General features: G+C 35.4%; 2 protein-coding genes across 2 annotated transcripts in view; one reads left to right on the top strand and one right to left on the bottom strand.

Annotated features, from left to right (window-relative positions):
• Positions 1 to 5,037, top strand: part of LOC148953423 (carbonic anhydrase 2-like) — a 199,710-nt gene extending 194,673 nt beyond the window's left edge. Inside the window, exon 7 of the mRNA XM_089087664.1 lies at positions 4,851 to 5,037. Coding sequence (XP_088943790.1) covers positions 4,851 to 5,021 — 171 coding nt within the window. The 3' untranslated portion in view covers positions 5,022 to 5,037. The remainder of the gene's footprint in view (positions 1 to 4,850) is intronic.
• Positions 5,038 to 8,362: 3,325 nt separating this feature from the next.
• The window catches only part of LOC148953422 (uncharacterized), a 54,732-nt gene continuing 42,249 nt past the window's right edge, over positions 8,363 to 20,845 (bottom strand). The window contains exons 3-4 of the mRNA XM_089087663.1: positions 18,000 to 18,164; positions 8,363 to 8,842 (exon numbers count right to left, since the gene is read on the bottom strand). Of these exons, the coding sequence (XP_088943789.1) occupies positions 8,554 to 8,842; positions 18,000 to 18,164 (454 nt within the window). The 3' untranslated portion in view covers positions 8,363 to 8,553. The remainder of the gene's footprint in view (positions 8,843 to 17,999; positions 18,165 to 20,845) is intronic.

The raw sequence follows: 20,845 nt of genomic DNA, 5'->3' as shown, positions 1-20,845 counted from the left end.
TCAAAGAGGGGGGTAAATTCTCCAGAGGGAATTTGCCTAACACCTCGTTCAGCTGCTTGGTACTGAACATACATGTAAAATCGGACTATTCATAATAGCTTCTTAAATGAGTATAACATAATTGTAACGCTGAATGTAACACAATATAACATAATTACATTGTCTCTATTTTTTTTTAAAGTGTATATAAGTATATAACTTATATAGGCCTAGTCAGTGAGTTACACATATTTTAAGTAGTAGGCTAAATATGTCACTGAGTTATATATTTCTGTATATAACTTATACAGGCCTAGTCAGTGAGTTACTCATATTTATAAGTAGTAGGTTAAATATGTCACTCAGTTATACATTTCTGTATATAACTTAGATAGGCCTAGTCAGTGAGTTACACATATTTATAAGTAGTAGGCTAGATATGTCACTGAGTTATATATTTCTGTATATAACTTATATGGGCCTAGTCAGTGAGTTACACATATTTTAAGTAGTAGGCTAAATATATCACTGAGTTATATATTTCTGTATATAACTTATATGCCTAGTCAGTGAGTTACACATATTTATAAGTAGTAGGCCTCCCCCATCTGGCCTCTCCGTTTATCTGGCCTCCCCCAGGCCATTCAGCGTGTCCCCAGGTGGCGATAGGGGAATACTCTATAGATATGTAGGGTACCTCCATAGGAGGCACGGACCAAGGGGGGACCTTGTCCCTGGGGGTCCATAATAGAATCTGGGGCACCCTTGCCCGGGGTCATAAATACAGGTGGAGGAGGAAGAAGGCCCCTCAAATGTAAACTCAAAAGGGCCCACTGGTTTGTCCACAAGTCCCAAGAGTTACAAACCTTTTCCCAGCAATGGGTTAAATTGCATGGCGATGCAGAGTTCCATTACAGAAGGATCCTCTATAAGAGGACAACTGCGGTAGGGTGTAAGATCCAGATTTATGGACAACGGCGTCTGCAAAGGGCTGCCTCAACCCTTTTGGGGTACCTACAAGACTGGGGACCTTGCGGTCAATTCTATTCCCGCTTGAGGAGTGGCGCCCCTCGAGGGAATTATAGTCTAGTAAACAACACAGCATTCGCACTGGAGTCTGACTAATGGACAATTCTTCTGGGATTGGTATGTTTTGATGGGCGTCTTTGGGCTGAAAAACCTCTTCCGAGCTAATTTATCTATTACGGGGTGCCTCCCCGTAGTAGCATAATATTTGTAGGCATGAATATATACTGAGTCGGAGGTAATAGGGTTGATATTGTCTGTACAGGATTTTGACTCTTGTTGATAAAAGAGTATTGCCAAGTTCTGAAAGACATTATAAAACCAATATGGACCTAGGACTACGAAGAACCCCCAGTCATGGAAATCCCAGAGACTTATTGCAGGCTAGTTCTAAGCCGGCTTAAGCGCTTTAGTGTAGATTTAAGAAAATATTTGATCCCCGTCGTCTACTGGTATCCGGGATCATTGCTTTTCCAGAGGCGAAAAAAATTCAATGATTTAAAGAACATGAAAATTGGAACTTGGAATGTTACGACGTTAAAAAATGACTATCGTATCGACATTTTGACTGACGAATTCAGACGATTCGAACTGGACTTATTAGGAGTTTCAGAAACTCATATCCCCGGGGTAGGAAGTATGAAATTAGTTGATATAGAATTTGTTTACTCATACAGGAAAGATGGGGTACATAGACAGGGAGTAGGATTCATGATGAATAAGGAAGCTGCTAAGTCTTGTATAGGCTGGGAAGGTAATAATAATATAATACTAATTGCTCATTTTATGACTAAAAGTTCAGAGTATCAGTTATAGTAGTATACGCCCCTGTAGAACCAACTGATGGAGATACTAGTGACTCAGATGAATTTTACTTACAGTTACAGGAGCAAATAGACAAGGTCCCAGGTAGAAATATGATGTTATTACTGGGAGATTTTAACGCCCAGGTTGGTAGAAATAAGGATAGATGGTATCTCAGCTTAGGTAAATTTGGTGTAGGAAAAGAAAATAGTAATGGATACAGACTTTTGCAAATTTGTAGGTATAACAATCTAGTTATAACCAATACGGTGTTTGGTCATAAAATGGCTCATAAGCTAACATGGTATTCACGTGATGGTAAGACAGCAAATCTTATTGATTATGTTATAGTAAACCGAAGACTGACAGGATCAATACAAGATACTAGGGTTTATAGGAGTGCTGTTATTGATGTTAAAAGTAAAGATCACCATCTAGTAGTGTCAAGGGTTAATTTAAAGCTGAAATATCGGAAGAGTAACTACCTCCCGGGAAGTTATGATGTTTATAGACTCCAGGATGAGAATTTGAGAGAAACTTTCCAGGAACAGTTGAATCCTAAACTTGAGAGTTTAAAATATGATAATGTGGAAGATGGTTGGAATAATTTAAAAAAAATAATTTGTGAAGTTGCTGAAGGTGTGTTAGGGAAGAAAGCTAGGACTGCAGCTAAGAATATTAGTGAAAAAGCTTTATGGTTTATAGAAAGAAGAAAGGTCTTGTACAAGAATAATCTGAGTGATAGATCGTATGAAAACAAAAGGAATGTAAAGAAAGTGGAGAAAGCATTGCAATATGAAGTAAGGAGGTGTGAAGTGGAGGCCATGGATAAAATTGCCAAGGATCTAGAAGATGCAGCTAGACGGCAGAATAGTAAAATATTGTACTGGCACGTTAACAAATTGAGAGGTAGTAGTCAATCCAGACTTGTCTCATTTAAAGATAGGAATGGGGTGGCAATTAGCGATAAGGAAAAAGCTAAAGCGAGATGGGCCGAACATTTTGAGAACTTGCTTAACCGAGATAGAGTTGCAGGAAAAATAAAGAGGAAAATGAAAAAGTTTGTGATACCTTGGATGTGAAGGAAGATTTGTTTTTTGAGGAGGAATTAGCAACAGGACTAAAAGGATTAAAGGATAATAAGGCTCCAGGTGCTGATAGGGTAGTAAATGAGTTTCTTAAATATGGTTGCTCTGAGGTTAGAAATATGTTATTGAAGATTATGAATATGGTTTTTGAAAAAGGGGAAGTACCTAACGATTTTAGGAAAACCTTAATTAAGCCACTTTATAAGAAAGGTGATAAAAGTGAGTCTGGTAGTTATCAAGGCACTAGTCTGGTCTCGATAGGTAGTAAATTACTTAGTAATATGATACTTTTAAGACTGAGAGATGGTATAGACAAAGTTTTAAGAGAAGAGCAGTGCGGTTTTAGAAAAGGTAGAGGATGTGTCGACCAAATTTTCACTCTTAGATTAATAATTGAGAAGTGCCTGAGTTTTCAAAAACCTTTCCTGAGTTTTATAGATTATGAGCAAGCGTTTGATTCTGTTGATAGAGGAGCTTTAGTAAAGGTTTTATCCTTGTATGGTATACCATACAAATACATTTAAGTTATTATTGATATGTACTAGAATAACACTGATGCGGTTAAGTTAGGAAATCATGTTAGCAGATGGTTTTTTATTAAATCAGGATTTAAGCAGGGTTGTGTCCTATCCCCCTTTATATGCATTATTTTGATGGACTTTGTCTTAAGGAGCACAGGAAAGGCAATGGGAGACCACGGAATCAAATGGGGAGGAAAAAGTCTCCTGGACTTGGAGTATGCTGATGATTTAAGCATCCTAGATGAAAGTGTGAGCAAAATGAATGAAGTTTTAGAGGTTTTGCGAGTTCAGGGTGCTAGTATTGGTTTGAAAATTAATGTTAGGAAGACTAAGTCACTAAGGCTAGGAATAAGTGAAGATGAAAAGGTGACGTTGGGTAATGAAAAGATTGATCAGGTCGGAAGCTTCACTTGCCTTGGTAGTATTATTAGTAAAGATGGTGGGAGCAGTGAAGATGTTAAAAATAGAATAGCCGAGGCTCAGGGTGTTTTTTCACAGTTAAAAAAAGTCTGGAAGAATAGGAAGATAAGTCTGCAAACCAAGATTAGAATCTTAGAAGCTACACTAATGACAGTGGTCAAATATGGCTCTGAAGCATGGACGCTCCTAAAAGCGGATGAAGATTTGCTAGATGTTTTCCAGAGAAATTGCTTAAGGATTGCTCTGGGTACCCGGCTGACTGACCGTATTTCAAACAATAGGCTATACGAAAAATGTGGTTCAATACCGCTTTCTAGATCTATAATGAAAGAAAGGTTGAGGTGGTTAGGGCATGTTGTGCGGATGAAGGATAACAGATTGCCGAAGATTGTTCTTTTCGGCCAGCCATGTAGGGTTAAACGGAAATCAGGTCGTCCTCGTCTGGGGCGGGAGGACTCCATAAAGAAAGATTTACATGACATGGGAACTTCCGGGGTAGGTGTAAAAAGGGAGGCTTTGAATCGATTGGGGTGGAGGAGGAGCGTGCGTAGCTGTGTTGGCCTCAGGCGGCTTGGTGCTGCGATGAGTTGTTAGTGGTAGTAGTAGTAGTTTTCTTCTTGGAAGAAAGCTAACGGTGTAATAAAATGCAATCTTCGTATCCAATCACGAAGGAATGCCAGTTATTTTCTTACTATTAATGGAACTGTTTTATGACATCTGTTAGTAGTTTGGGAAACCTTCAGGGTAAAAATTTCTCTGACGCATTTTTATGCCTTGTTTACTTGGCACGTTCCTGGTTTTCCATGTTTAATCACATGTTAGCAAGGACAAAGAAATACAAGCTATAATGCTCTTTTTTTTAAACATTACCCAAAGATGATCCACCCCCTCCTCTCTCTTTTTATCTCTTTCTTTTGCGGTTTCCCTTTTTATGTCTTAGAATTGTCAGTTTTATTAACTTCAATATCCTGTGAAAAATGGAATTTCTGACTAACATTTCAATTTTTTGCAGCTGTCAAAATTCCGGGAGCTTCTCAAGATAAATGGCAAATCATTGGTAAATAATTATCGACCCTTCCAAAATCTTGGTTCAAGAAACATTTACGTCCGGTCCTCAGCACCAGCTCTTGCTTCAACTTTGATTTCGATGGTTTTGTGTTTATTTATGTCTATGTATGAATAAAATGTACATTTTCGTACGTTCTTTTTTTCTTACACGTGTCCCATTGACCATATTTCATAAATATAGCTTTGATGTTTACAAGGACGTGCAGATTTTTACAAAATAAATATAGTAATGCCTATTATAGAAGCTACAAGGGTATAAGATGAGCCCCTAGGCAGTTCTTTAGTATTAGTTGGTCATTTAAGGAAATTACCAACTAATGTGTCTCGGTTTGAACTTGGCTGTGTTGTTATAAAAGTGATTTGCTGATGGTACTAAGCGAATTCCCGCCAAAAATTCCCCTCCAAAAAATTTTCCCTTGAAAATTCCTCCTGTGGAAAATTCTCCCATATGCGAAATTGAGCAGCCAAAGAGAAGGTATGACAAATAAAAGTCTTGAAAATATGAAGGAATTGTGGAATATTCTAACTATATTCCAAAATATAGATAGAATCTATGGTGCAAAATATCCTATAGTATTTATTTTTACATTTGTATTTATTTTAATCCTTTTTTGTTTTTTTGTTGTTTTTTTTGGGGGGGGGGGGGTTAATTCATTATAGTAGATAATGATAAAGATTTAAAAATAATATTTGAAAATATTAAATTAATGGCAACTTTAGCTAGCTCTATTAAACTGTATTAAGCTCTTCAAACCTTTCAAGAACACCGATTGTATATTTTTTCTTCTGAGCTACACACAATGGTACACATAACCTGGATGCACATAGTCTCTTTTGATTCAGTCCAGCACCCCCCTTGATAATTCCTGGAAGTTTTAACTGAGTGCTATTAGCCTTAGTAATAGAACCACTAGTAGTAGTAGCAATAGTAGTTCTGCTTCTAGTAGTACTTATATATTCATAATGCATTTTATTACTTAAGGATCCCCGTCAACATACCGTCACCGTTTCACCTGAATATTCTAATCTGTTCCTCAGAAATTGTCTTTACTCCATATTTACAGCTTGCATCCACATAGTGTCTTTTGATTTAATTCAACCCCCCCTTGATATTTTTTGACAGTTTTACCTTAAAGCTCTTAGACTTAGTGGTTGTAGTAGTAGTAAGAGTAGCATTGGCAGTAGTAGTAGCATTAGAAGTAGTAGTAATAATATGCATATACTACCTTTCGGTTTGTTATATATCCCACTTATCCGGCACTGAAATTTTCAGCTTAAAACCCTAGCACCCCCCCTTTACGTGCCTTGAAAAAATACAACGTAATACCATAAGTCGTTCTTGGGATGTTGCTGATAATCTATTTGGAAAACCTCCATGCTTTTGGTATGTTCTGATCTAGTTAAACACACTCCTTTACATTTGCCAAGATTTTCTCCTTAATACCCTTAATCTCTGTAGTAGTAGTAGTAGTTACCGCAGTAGTAGTAGTATTAGCAGTAGTAGCAATAGAAGTAGTAGCAGTAGAAGTAGTAGGAGTAGAAGTAGCATCGTAGCAGCAGTGTCCTTTTTGGACAACACAGTCCCTTTCCCAATAACAAACACTGCATGTAACCAATGGGCGAATTTCTTAACTTGTAGCCCTTGCCCCAAGTGCTGTAGGGTGGGGTTGTCATCCCAAGGGTCATAGCTATTTTAGCTTTTGACTATGGTGAACAAAATGTTCACCAAAACCCCAAAATTTTATCGGGTGTCTTTGGGGGATAATTGGCGTAAGAGGGTGCTTGCCTAAAAATGAATTTTGACCCCTAAGAGGCGAACTAGAACACTCATTTTTCAAGCCCCCCTCCAAAGTTTTTATGACAAATCCTTCCCTGTGAAGAGCCTTGGTGAAAAGAAAGCAAGAATAAATGAATAAGAAATAAAGTTTGGCTATTGCTTGGCTATTTATTGTGGTTGCGTTAATGTGCTGCCTATGCTGATTTAGTTCTTAGAAACTATTTGTACAAACCCCTGCTCTTCTACCAAGCTTAAAGCATTTTTGCTAATCTTCCTAACTACGCCTGTAACTTTCTTCCCTAAAACTTCTTCTGCTACTTCACAATTATTTTCATGCACTTATTCCACCCATCTTCCATGTTGTCAAATTGTCAGTTAAATTAAGGCATTCATTATAGTCGTGACTTTTAATATTTTTTATTTCACTGAACAATTAATTTCTTTTTTCCACGCAATCGATTTTCGTAGAAAAAAGACAAATGTAATAAAATGGAAATTTGACTTTTATATGTTGGATACTTTTAGAAAATCTCAAATTTCTTATCTTGTTTTTTGGAGGTTTTTTCTCATTTCTCAAAAACAGGAAAAAATCCCATTAAAAGGACATTTTCAACGATAAGTTAACTTTTCAAGCGAAATTTTTTGCTCTTTTGCTCTCTGACTTTTTTTCGGCTTCGTTACTTCTCAAAATAATATTTTTCATTTAGTAGTAGTTTAATTTCCGCATTAATTTCTATCAGAAAATACTAAATAACTAAACACGATGACTGTTTGTCAAAATACATTTCTAATTAGGAAACTTAATGCAAATATTTGATCTACATATTCAAAATAATGTAAAACTAATCAGGCTTTTGAATGAAAATTAAAAACAAAAACTACAAAATGCAAATATATTTAATAGCTAAATGTCTAGTTTTAGAGTTTCCAGTGTCCGGGCTGACATCATTACTAGCAATTAATTTTGGGAAAAAAGATCTATATTAGTAGAGGTCACTTAAAAGGCTATTTACTTCTTCTGGGTTGGCTTGAAGACGATTGAATTCCAAGTTGAGAGCTCGAATGTTACTACGTGCTGCTATTGATACACAAATTGTCAGTGTTTCCACTTCTGCTAATTTTCCATGAGATATGCCGAATTTCCAATCCATCTCCAGACAAAAAAAAGGAGATACCCAAACTTTTTTTTTTATCACTGAGGAAATAGAGATTGTTTTAAAGGAATAATGGAAACTATTGGAATTGTATCATACATTCTCTTCTTAAAAACACTTTAATGAATATTCTAATGATGTTGACCTTGCTACACATTAAGTGCTATTTGCCTCATAACTACATTGCCCTGTTTTATGCACTATATTCCAATATTTTTTAGTTGCTCATTCCCCTTAGAAAAAATTAATAAAAAAGGAGAAGAAAAATAGCACAATTATCAGCATTCTGGTAAACGATTTTTTAAGAAGTAATTTTACCTTCCGCAACACTTCTTCATTATAGATTACAACAACAGTTCTTTATCTCTCAAGTAACTCTGCGAGAAATATTTTGTATAAATATAACTATAAAATCATTCATAAGAAAGAGCTAATATAATTTGTAAAGAGCTTGTGTAATTTGTATTAGACTTGTTTGTGTCTTGATAACCTTTTCAGTTGAGTTTGTAGTGTAAAATGCGCCTTCCAAGATTTGTTTTAATTACAAAAAAAGGTAAAAAATGCTCATGCTATGGAAAAACGGACCAAAATAATAACAAAACTATAACATTTCTATCACTAATTAACAAAATAATTTCAAATTCTTCATTTTTGATCAAAATGGATTTTGCTTATTGTGGAAATGGTTGGCCTTACTGTGGGGAAAAATGCCTTCCCTATTCGTGCCATCTTCGTGAAAGTGTGATATTTGATGCCAGGCAACTATCTTCGGGATAAAAATCAGCATCCTCATCGTCATCTTCATTTGCACTCTTCATTCTATCGATATTATTAGCCGATCCATGTTTGTCTCCTGATTCGCTCCAGTTTTTGAAAATTTCAAATAAGGAGGCCCGACATTTAGGATAGTGAAGTCCACATGTCTTTGCTGTTGTATTCGCTGCTCGTCCTAATTCTTCTGCCTCAACATAATCATGCAAGAAGTCTCTAATCCCACGCTTTGGCCTGAAATGAATTTTAAACTTAGCTAATTATGCTATCAGTTAAAGGAAAATTAAAATAGCGTATTAACGTTTATTGGCACTTAACTTAAAAAAACATCTTTACTCACATATAATTTCAAAACCTCTTGAAGATTTTGGTTTGATGAAAATGAAACCTTGATGATAGCCATCATGTGAATAATTTATTGAGGTAATGTCTGTCTTAAACAGCAGCATATCTTATAATCATTTCACTATAATAAGGGTAAAATCCTGAAGATGTATTTCTTAATAATCGATAATCCAAAAACGGTCGCAGCTTTCGTTGAAAAAGAATGTAATACTAATTTAAATCCTTCTACGTTGATTGGCTTTTAGTTTTTGTCTCCAGAACCCAAATTTGTTTCTGCTCTCAGTAGCCCTGCTTTCCAAAAGTGATTTGGGTATGGTTAAAAAGGTGTTCTGTGATGCCTAAGTGAATGATAAAATAATCCACTAATGGATGAAAAATTTGTCGGAAAAGATATAGTACTTTTTCAAAATATCTCACCGTTAATCGGCTTATTGTTTGATTTTTCCGGGAGCAAAACTTTATTTTACTCTCATCAACTCTGAATTAAAAAAAAAGATTTTGATATGGTAAAAAATGAAGTACTAGTGATGAATAGGGTATGTGAGAACTGGAATAACAAATTAGTGGATTTAATTCTCATATTAAAAGCACATGACTGGTTACTTCTTCGTCGACCGGTTCCATGGTATATCTCTCTAGGTTCTACTCTCATCTGTGCTAAATTTTTGAAGGGATTCATGCAATAGCCTAATAATGATTGCAACTTTTGTCATTAAGAGAATCCTTCCTCCTAATAAAGCATATCATGAAAACTACCTCTCCGTCGGTTCCAACTACAAATAAGGATCCGCAGAAGCCAATTTGCTTCGGGAAAATGGTAGCTCAAATCAGAAAATCAGAAACTGGAGAAAAAGGGTATTTCATCATGGCTTCATATGATCTAAAACTAATGGTGCTGCAGACAGTATGGCGTTCTCCGGTTTGTTAGAAGAATTAAATTACTTCGATAAATTCCATATTTTCATTAGTTTTAGTTTAGAAAAATATTTTCCAAACTAAATTGTTTTTAAAATAAAAGTAAAAAACTAACATTCCAACCTAAAACGACCAACGGAACCCTGCCCTCTGAAACGCCCTAGGGACTAGACTATCATTACTGCTTTACTGAGTTGCATTATAAAATTTATTTCAGTTTCACTATCAAGTTAAGAATTAAATAATACATCTTCCACAGAGTCATATTAATATATCAGGATTTTCGAAACGATCAATTCGACCGTTTTGAGAATGGTCGAAACGACCATTCTGCTTCATTTAAGGTCATTCTGAATATAACGAACTGAAAATTTTAAACAATTCAAGCACCTTGGGTTTACTGTCACACCGGATGGCGGACTTCAAATAGACACCTCAGAACGTATAGTTAAGGCTGGGAGAGTCTTTATCAGCCTAGAAAAGTATTAATGGCCAGATAAAAGATCTCAGCGGGGAAACAAATAATCAAATTCCTTGCAGTATCCGTTTGAACTGTACTTTTGCGAGACGTAACCAACCAAAACAGAAGGAATAAGAACTTTGGGTGCATTAGATCACTACTGCTTTTTTTGGTATACAGTGAAATAGTTGGTGATCTAGAATTCAAACCAGCGAAAAAACAAGGTGTTGCAGCCAATCTGAATAGCAACCTTTGGTTGTACAAAGACCCAGTGTTAAGCTTTTCGGCCAAATCATGCTTCACCCCATAGATAATAAATGTCAATATTCTGCAAGCACAAACTCTTCTGGAGACAACATCGAAACGGATACTAAAAGAAGATCAACAAAGAGGACCAAAGACAACGGAGAGGCTTCCGAAGGCACAGTTAGATGTTGGGCGGAGATCAGCTGAAAATCGCCAGGGAAGCTGAAGCTGACAGATTAAGTTGTTCGTCTGAAGTGATTAAGAGCTTCATTGGCAACGGGCAAGACAGTTCAAAGTATGATTCCCATAAGAAAACAAGAAGAATTAAAGTACAGAAAATGTTTGTGGCAACATTTTCTTCATTCTAAATCCGGTCCCGTTGAAAATGCACAGCACTAGTTCTTAAGACTCTTGCTTGAGAAATTTGAATAAAGTACTTCAAAATCACTAATTGATATTTTAACGGATTTTGCTTAGGTAGTGACTTTTTAGGTAGTGACCGTTTCGAGAATGGTCGAAATGACCATTCTGCTTCATTTATGGTCATTCTGAATATAACGAACTGAAAATTTTAATTCAAGCTCCTTAAGTTTACAATCACACCGGATGGCGGACTTCAAAAAGACGCCTCAGCACGCATAGTTAAGGATTGGAGACGGTTTACCAGCCTAAAAAAGCATTAATGGCCAAATATAAGATCTCAGCGGAAAAAAAAATCAAATTCCTTCCAAAAAATTCCAAAAAATCAATTTCAAATCCGTTTGAACTGTACTTTTGCGAGACGTAACCAACCTAAACAGAAGGAACAAGAACTTTAGGTGCATTAGATCACTACTGCTTTTTTTTGTATACAGTGAAATAGTTGGTGATCTAGAATTCAAACCAGCGAAAAAAACAAGGCGTTGCAGCCGATCTGAATAGCAACCTTTGGTTGTACAAAGACCCAGTGTTAAGCTCTTCGGCCAAACCATGCTTCACCCCATAGATAATAAATGTCAATATTCTGCAAGCACAAACTCTTCTGGAGACAACATCGAAAAGGATACTAAAAGAACATCGACAAAGAGGACCAAAGACAATAGAGAGGCTTCCAAAGGAACAGTTGGATGTCGGGCGGAGATCAGCTGAAAATTGACCAGGGAAGCTGAAGCTAACAGATTAAGTTGTTCGTCGGAAGTGATTCAGAGCTTCATTGGCAACGGGCAAGACAGTTCAAAGTATGGTTTCCATAGAAAAACAAGAAGAATTGAAGTACAAAAAATGTCTGCGGCAACATTTTCTTCATTCTAAATCCGGTCCCGTTGAAAATGCACAACACTAGTTCTTAAGACTCTTGCTTGAGAAATCTGAATCACTTCAAAATCACTAATTGGTATTTTAACGGATTTGGCTTAGGTAGTGTGACTTTTCATATTTTAAAAAAGGGTGGAATAAAATATTTTTTTTCAGATTGGATTCAGTTTGGATTCAAGGCCTTCCCCTGAACAGCCCCTCCCCCCAAATATTTCTACAACTCGTAATAACGTTAAAAAATGTAAATACAGAAATTCCTGCTTTTTTAAAGTTTTTATAATTGCATTTACAAAAGGTCACAATTTAATTTATTTTAAGAAAAGTACATCCAAGAAGGAATTTAGAATCAACTAGAATTTCTATTTATTTTTGTATTATCTGTGTGGGAAGTGTCAACCAGAATTGAGAAGTTAATTGACTAAATGTATTTTTTTATCGACGGTAAAATCGTTTCAAGGCCAATTAAGCACTAAACATAATTAAAATAAAAATATAATTGTTTGAAGCGGTTACATGAAAATTTGCAAAACCTTGGTTTTTTAAAAAAAAAAAAAAATTCGTAATTAAATTGTTTTTGGAAAAGAACTCCATTATCAGTTTTTGGTACAACAAGGTGATAAATTTAATACAAAGAAAGTGGATTAAAAATCAACAAAAATAACCCAAAATATGCATGATTAGGCTTAAATCGATATGAAATAAAATCCTATAATGATTAAAATCTAAAACGAAAAGAAATTAGTATTAAAGAGCGAATTAAACCGTTAGCGTGCAGAAATCATAGGCAGCACAATAGCGCTGCCTAAGTAAAGAGCGGTGTGGATACAATGCATTATTTATTTCATTTTTTTAGACCAGGGAACTTTGCACTGAAGGATTTGTCGCAGAAACTGCGAAAGGGACTCATTCAATTGGAAATTAAAAGGGCTAGTGCATTTTTCAATATTCGAAACTGATTGAAGGGCAGCCAGTCCCCCCTCCATGCCCATCATTTCCCATAAAAAATCTAATCAAAATCTTGAGATAGCAATTTTGCTCAGCGTAGTTGAAAAGTCCAGAGATTATGTCTTTGAGAATGAATCCCCCCCCCACATCCCTCAGGGCAAGGGTTGTGAGTTAAACCCTGGGGCAAATAAGGTTGTTGTAGAAAGGGTGGTCGCATAAACATCGTAAGGGGCTCATTGTATTTGTAATTAGAGGTTCTAGTGCCCTTTTTAAGATTTAAAGTAATAGGATGACAGCTACCCCCCTCCCACACGTCAAATTTTCCCAAAATGCATCTGATAAAAATTTTGAGACAGCCATTTGTTCAAAAAATTGTCCAAAGATCATAGGCAGTGCAATTGCGCTGCCCGAATACATCCAATCAAAACTTTGATTTTGTTCCATTTTATTCAGCGTAGTTGAAAGGCCACTAACTGTGTCTTTGAAGATAACTGGAGATATGTATTTGAAGAAAATTTTGAGATAGGCATTTCGTTAATAATTTCTTTTGTTGAAATTATTGGGGGAAAAAGACGTGGGGTAAAGGTAGTTGCCCTCTTATCACTTTTGACTCTTAAAAAAGATACTAGAACTTCTGATTTTATATTTAATGAGGAACATTCGAAGTTCATACGACCACACTTTTCCGTAAATCCTTAAATGTTGACAATGGACAACTATTATAGCTTATAGCCCTTGCCTTCGGGGCTATGGAGGGGGAAGTTGTCATCCCCAAAAACATAATTGCTGGACCTTCCAAATATGCTTAACAAAATAGTATAAACATTATATAAAAAGGCCTTGGGAGGTTGGAAAAGCCCCTCAGAACTTGTGGTTTAGGGTTACAAGTTATGCCCCAAAAGTATATAAGGTTTTTATGGAATGGGTAGTCGTATAAACTTCGGTTAGGGCTCATTGGGTTTGAAATTGGAAGTTATACTACTCTTTTTAAGAGTCAAAAGTGAATTTAGGGCAACTAACCACCCCCCCCCACCCCACCCCCAAGACCATTATTTTTTAAAACAAGCATGCGATCAAAATTTTGAGACGTCTACTTTTTTCAGTATTGTTGAAAGATCCTAAAATTATGCCTCTCAGGATGTCAACCCCCTCACAGTCCCTAGATCAAAGGGTGTAAGTTTTTCAATTCCTTCACAGTTTAGTAAACAGTGTTTACATATAGTATATGTTATTGAGAATGGTATGCATTTTTGACCTTTTATTTCCAAAAAGACAAAGAGCATTCAGGTGAGTCGATCAGAGCAGGTTGACGGGAGTGCTGAACTTAATCAAAATATGTTATGAGCATAGGGGCTGTCAAAAGAACGTAACTCAGGAATGACTGAGTATATTAATTTGGAACTTTCAGCAAATAATAATGGAGGTGATCAATTAATTAAGCAAGAAGGTAAAATTTGTACGTTACTACTGATGCTATAACTACCACTGTTACTACTGCATCCACTGCTATTATTAAAACCACAGCCCTACATTTTAAATAACGAGGGAAAATTTAAACTAAATCAAAAGACACTATATGCATTCTAATTGTCAAAAGAGCGTATCTTCAGAAGGGATTTGAGTATTAAGTTGGAACTTTTAGAAAGTGCTTGAAGGGGAAAACCAATTGAAGGAAAGGCAATATGTGCATGCTACTGTTAATACTACTCCCACTGCTGCATTTACTGCTACTACTACTGCTACATCAACTAATACCTCTATTGCAGTCACCTGTAGGGCTAAGAGCATTAAGATGAAAATCACAAAAGTATAAAAATATACAGATTATCAAAAGGATAAATCAGCAATGTCACAGCAACGGCTGATTGTATTAAGCTGAAACTTCCAGAATGAGAATGATGTTGAAATTACCAAAAGGCAGTATTTATACTATTAATAACACACTACAGTTGCTATAACTAATGACGCAAACGGTATTAAGGTGAACATTTTAGGGAAATCTTAGGGAGAGTTTCAATTAAACGAAAAAACTATATTTATGCAGGTTTTCAAAAGGGCATATAAGGAATATCATAGGCAGTGCCGTTCGATAATAGCTAGAAGCATCATTGAAACTTTTAAAGGAGCTAATTCAATTCAAGATTAAAAGTTCTATTGCCCTTTCTTATAGTAAAAAGACCTTTGAGGGCAAGCAGCCCTCCTCCCAAGCCCATTCATTTTCAAAGCACATTCAATCAAAATTATAAGACTGTCAGTTTGTTCTGCATTGTAGAACAACCCAATAGCCATGTCTCTAGGAATAATGGGTATGTCAACGTCCCCCTACAATTAAACAATTGGACTATTATACTTTAAAACTAAATCAAAAGGCACTGTGTGTACTGCTGCCAATAAGAAACTTCAGTAATATATTGAGCGACTGCGGGAATTAATTTGAAGCTTTTGGGGCTATTACTATTACTACTTCTGTTCTTACAATTTATCCAAATCGATAGAATGTAAGTGTATCTAGGTTGTCAAAGAGCATAGGTAGAATTTCTTAGGAATTTTATTAAGTTTTATTTTTTATGTCAATTTGAGGAGGTATAAACCTAAATTGTACAATACTATTTGGGCCAGGATTAAAATTATTGGAAAAGTTTCTCCAACATACAAATAGCAAGCTAATCTATGGAACCTCATAGAAAACAAACCGAAAAGACATAAAATATTATTTTTTTCAACGAAAAAGACAATTTCAATAATAAGTGAACAGAAATTAATTTTAAACATTATTTTCACAAAACAATTTTTCCGAAGAAAAGAAAAGAGCTCCACTAAGCAAAAAGTAAGCAGAAATAAAGTGAAATAACCTTCCAAGCATAAAAAAGCACAAATCACCATCAATAAATAAGTAAAACTCAAACAGAAGTTGCAATAAATAACCGAGTTAATGTCAAACCGAGTAAAAATTAACATGATTAACGCTGGCAACCTCCATGCCTTCTCAAGATCAGAGAAGTTTTTTTTTAATAAATTGCATATTATGTTTTGATCTTGAGAAGACATGGAACTTGTCAGCCTTACTGGTGTAAAGTTTTGCTATATATAGTTTGACTCGGTTATTTATTGTAATTTCTGGTCATTTTAAGTTTTATTTACATATTGATGGTGATTTGTAGAAATTTTACACTTGTAAGGTTATTTGACTTTATTTCTCAACATATTTGGCTTAGTGGAGCTCTTTACTTTCTTTGAAAATTTTGTTATGAGTTAATCATTACATCTTAAAGCGAATTTACATTAAACTAAGTATTCAGGTCAAACTTGAAACGAACAAATATTACCACAAGTTGAATTTTGGCTACTGCCCGCTTCCTCCTCCCCTAACCGTGATAGTTCTGAAGCCTATTGCATCATTTGTGTTTTATGAGATGCCATACGTATTTTGGTCTGGTTTAAAAATGAAATGAATACTTAATATATAATGATACCAATTCTTAGACATCTTAGAAATTCAAAATTTTATTTCACTGTAATTTTTTATTTTTCAATCTTATAAATATAGAAAAAATGTTTTTAATAGATTCTGTTTTCAGTGAAGTGCAGCCGAGGCATTAGGCTTTAAAGCTATTACAGTTAAGAGAGAGGCGTTAGCCAAACTTCTGTTTATATTGATTATTGTTTGTTTTGTGTTTGACTTCAACATTCAACTTGATTTTTATTGTTTTTAAGACATTTTTTCATCTATATCAATATGTGTTATGCTTATTTTTGATATGATCGTTTACTTCATTCCATTTTTTTTTAGTTTGATTTATTTCTTTGATAGTAATTCCTAGCCATTTTGAGTTTGAGTTACTAGAGGACTGCAGGATTTCAGTTTTATACCACTCTCTCCTTTTTTTTAATTTTTTTATAATCTAATATCGGTTCGTTTTGATTTAAAAAGTTTTAATTTTTTAAGTTTAACCAAAATATTCATGGTATGAATTGTACCGGGACTCCAAGCTTGGCCCGGGCAACGGCAAATCGGCATGCGACAGGCTTTTATATATTGATTCTCGTTGTCTCTTGTCTCACCGTAGGTTCGATATAACCACACAGGAAAAAATTCAAATTCTTAATTAAAGTTGTGACCGATTTAGATATTTTTTTTGGCCAGAAATTTCTGCATGCCAGTGTTTAGAAAATACAACTATGTAGCAGATTTGAGGAAAATTAATACATATAATTAAAATTACTGCTCTTTTAATTAAGTTGAAAGGCATATAATTCTAAAAAAAAGTGTTTTCGTTGGCAGTGTTCAATGCTTTGTTCCGCACAACATTATGTGTTCGTCGTTTGTTTTCAGGTGATAGCAGAACTCTTAAGCTACGTTGTCGTTTATTACGAAGTAATGACACATGTAACATACCATGATCGAAACAGGTGTACGGAGGTTGACGCCAACTAAAATTTTACAGCTTCTTTAAAGCCAAAAGTACTGCAATTATTGATGGTTTGATCATCGTTTGCGTTTAATGAGCCTAAAGCGAAACATGTGTTAAAGTTTCAGATCCGTTTGTTTGTGAGATCCAAATTGTGGAGGTGGCAACACAATTCGACCATGCAAGCAGCAATCTCCTGATGAATTACCTTTGTATCCTGTTCTTTCTTCAGAAAAATTGAGTGCTCCACAGTAAATACATAAAACGTTGATAGTTTCCAATGACTTACGCTTGCGTAGATTTGCGGCATCTTTGTATGTTTGTACTGGGTTTTCTGCCATAGCTTGTTGGCGTTCAACTTTTTTCGTTTTTGACTCATTGTAGTTCTCGCTGAGGCACAGTTGTATTACTTCAGACATTTTTTAATGAACTTTGCCTTAGCTGCTGAGTCTGGTCTTGTCTCAGTTGGTGGTCCAGGTTGTGCATTTTAAGCAATTGTGAACATCTCAGGTGATGGTAAAGAGGGAAGCTCTGAACATGCTGGAATGATGCTGTTTGCTGCTCTGTTAGCCTAAAAGGGGTGAGGGGCCACACTGAATTGTTCGCAGTAGCAACTAAAGTTTTATAAACACCCCTTAACGTAATTCTGCGCTTACTTTCAACCCTAAAATGATTATTTCTGTGGAAATCTAGCGTACTAAAACTATAAAAAAATCATTCGTTATTATTGTATGACTTGCTTCAGTTTAGCAGTAGGGATTTTGCTTGGCCTACTTACGTCAAAAGAGCTGTAATAATTTCTCCGATCATAGTCATCTCACCAATAGAATTTTTTTGCATTTCACATATGGTTCTGAGTAAGCATGACCGACCATCTACGCCCATTACTGCCAGAGCTGATTCTATTGACTTAAATATCTGATATTGGTCACCTTCGATACTCCTAGAAAAATTTTTAATCAGATTCACATAAGAAGAGGGGGCTCGAAGCACCCACAAGAAAATACTTCAAAAAATTAAGGCTTTAAGTGTATTGTAGCAGTGCTGGCCAGGTAATAACGATAGAGCTCCAATCCACACCCAAATTAAAATCCTCCCTGTATTGAAATTCTCCAATCTTTCTGAAAATGAGACGACGCAGCGTCAGAAACAACCTAGCAGACAATGAAGGCCAGCATACGGTAAATGAAAATTTTGAAAAGAGCTTAAAATCAACTATTGCATGAGGAAGAATCACTCTTTGAAGCTGATTCAAAATGGTAACTTTTACTACCGTTAATGTTAATGGCATTTGTTTTTTTTACAACCTAAAGTAAAGAGTTATATTAAAACTTAGAACGAGCAGAAATTATTCCGTATATGATGGAGTATGCCCTTTCCACAACCCTTGCTCCTTATGCTAAAGTCTTAGTCTAAAGTCTCTACACAAAAGTTCTTTAAAATACTTCTCATTCAAATTTAATGGCCCTTGTGATTGAACATTCAAGACCTTTCCCTAGGGACATATGGAGGGGGCATAACAATTCCAAAGACATAGTTATTGGGCATTTCACCTATACTCAATCAAATGGCTATCTCAAAATTTTGGTAATAAGTACTATGAGAAAAAAGCGGCGTGAGAGGGGGCTAGTGGCTCTACAATCTTTTTGAATGCTTAAAAACGTAACAAGAACTTTTGACTTCCATTCAAATGAGCCCTCTTACGAACTTCTAGGGTCATTGGTTAGATAAGATCGCCTCTGGGAAAAAATCCCTCGAACGGGAAACTATTTTTCTTGGAAAATTTTCCCTTACAGAATTTTTCCCACGGTGAATTGATTCACAAAAGAGAAAGTAAAACAATAAAAAGAATTCCGTACAGGATTTCTGGCAAACTCCTTATTTGTAGAATTTCTACTGAAAAAAATCAGCCCTTGAAACTTCTCTCCTCATGGAATATTCTTTACGTGGAAAATCCTCTCCCCAACCAAAATTTGTCTGTATACATCCCAGTACAAACGCTATAGGTTTGCAGTGGGCTAATTTCTTCATTGCTTATGAATTGTCCTGAAATTATTGACTGGGCAAAATCTCCGAACCCTCTTTGTTTGAGATGAGTTATTAGCACAGTTGATATTGAGGTTTGGAGGATTTTGAATTTTTAGTTAAATTGTGGGAGTTTTAAGGTTTACTTGGTATTGACTATTCACCCGCTCAGAAATATACGCTAAGGTAGGCATATTCCAGGCAAATGACAAAAATCGTAAAACAAATATATTGTAACACTATAGTACAAAACAGATAATATATGCTCACTTTAGCGCAATCCGCTTAAAATATTTATTTACTATATAAACTTTAGGTCTATGGTTGATGCTTTTGCTTATTCACTGTCGTGGTGGTTTCTGCCAAGAGCTAGATATGTTTGGATACAGTTGAATGAGGAGGAAATGCTTTACTACATTTATTGCAGGTACAGGGTTTTCTCTCCAGTATGAGCTCTGAAAAGGGTATATAAGATAGAAGTCTAATTTCGCATATATCTTGCAAGTAGAAATCTAAAAAATTTGTTCAGCATTGATGTTGCAGATATAAGGCTTTTCTCCAGTGTGAACCCTCAAATGGATGAATAAATTAGAGATTTGAGAAAAATATTTAGCACATAAATTGCAGGTACACTGTTTTTATCCAGAACTAAATCCTTTATACCAAGATAAATTACAATGGTCAGTAAACATTTTACTGCATGTCTCGCAATTTTATGGTTAAATGCTAGTCCCTAAACTAAGGCTTCTTTTCCCTGAACTTTTGATTTGGTGGGAAATGAAACAGATTTTCCTTGATTATTAGATAACTCAGGGTCATCTTTTTGCAATGGACTTTTATTTGTCCGTTAATGTAGGGTAAAGTCTGAGTCTCAAATTGATTAATACTGTCATCTGATCTTAATAAAGTTTGTAGCTGCTCGATTCTCAATTTCATGGACGGACTTTCATCTATTTTCTTTGCTATGTCATCGCTAGTTAAAAAGCTATTCCCAAGACATGAAATAATTCAACATCAAAATTATTAAGGGCGACTTAAATAAGTTTATCTTCAGTCCTTATAGGTTTATTCTCAGAGAATTTGTCCATTTCACTTTAAACGTATATGTCTACTTTAGAAACTTAAAAGACACTTTTTAAGTGCTTTGTTATATCTTGGAAGAATTGGATGGGCACAGAATTTTCACGACGGATGTTGTAAAAATCACAAGGTGGTTAAAAGATGTGGAAAGGTCAAAGACGAACGAGAGAAGGTCTTTGAAATAAATTTAGTAAAATGTGATGATAGGGCCAACGTGCTATATGGTGATTTAGAAACAAGGAAAAATCCGAAGCTAGGGCTACTTCAAAGTGCGAAGATGTAGATGTAGGTAGGTCGATCTCTCTGGGAGTAACGGTTGGATACAACTTAATATTTCTATCACGACCAATACTAAGGCTAATGGTATTAAAGTGAAAATCTCAGAGAATGTTGAGGGGGAATTTGAACTATATCGAAACACAATATGTGCATACAAGAGGTCAGAAGGGCATACCAGTAATATCTTAAGAACAGCATTAAGTATGAAGTTGAAACTTTCAGGGTAAGTTGGGGGGGGGG

This window comes from Artemia sp. Qi Xiang Cuo, chromosome 4 (genome assembly GCF_049724085.1).
Source record: "Artemia sp. Qi Xiang Cuo chromosome 4, ASM4972408v1, whole genome shotgun sequence".
Taxonomy (NCBI): domain Eukaryota; kingdom Metazoa; phylum Arthropoda; class Branchiopoda; order Anostraca; family Artemiidae; genus Artemia; species Artemia sp. Qi Xiang Cuo.
Note: the sequence above shows the minus strand (reverse complement) of the source record. Positions and strands in the feature narration are given on the sequence as shown.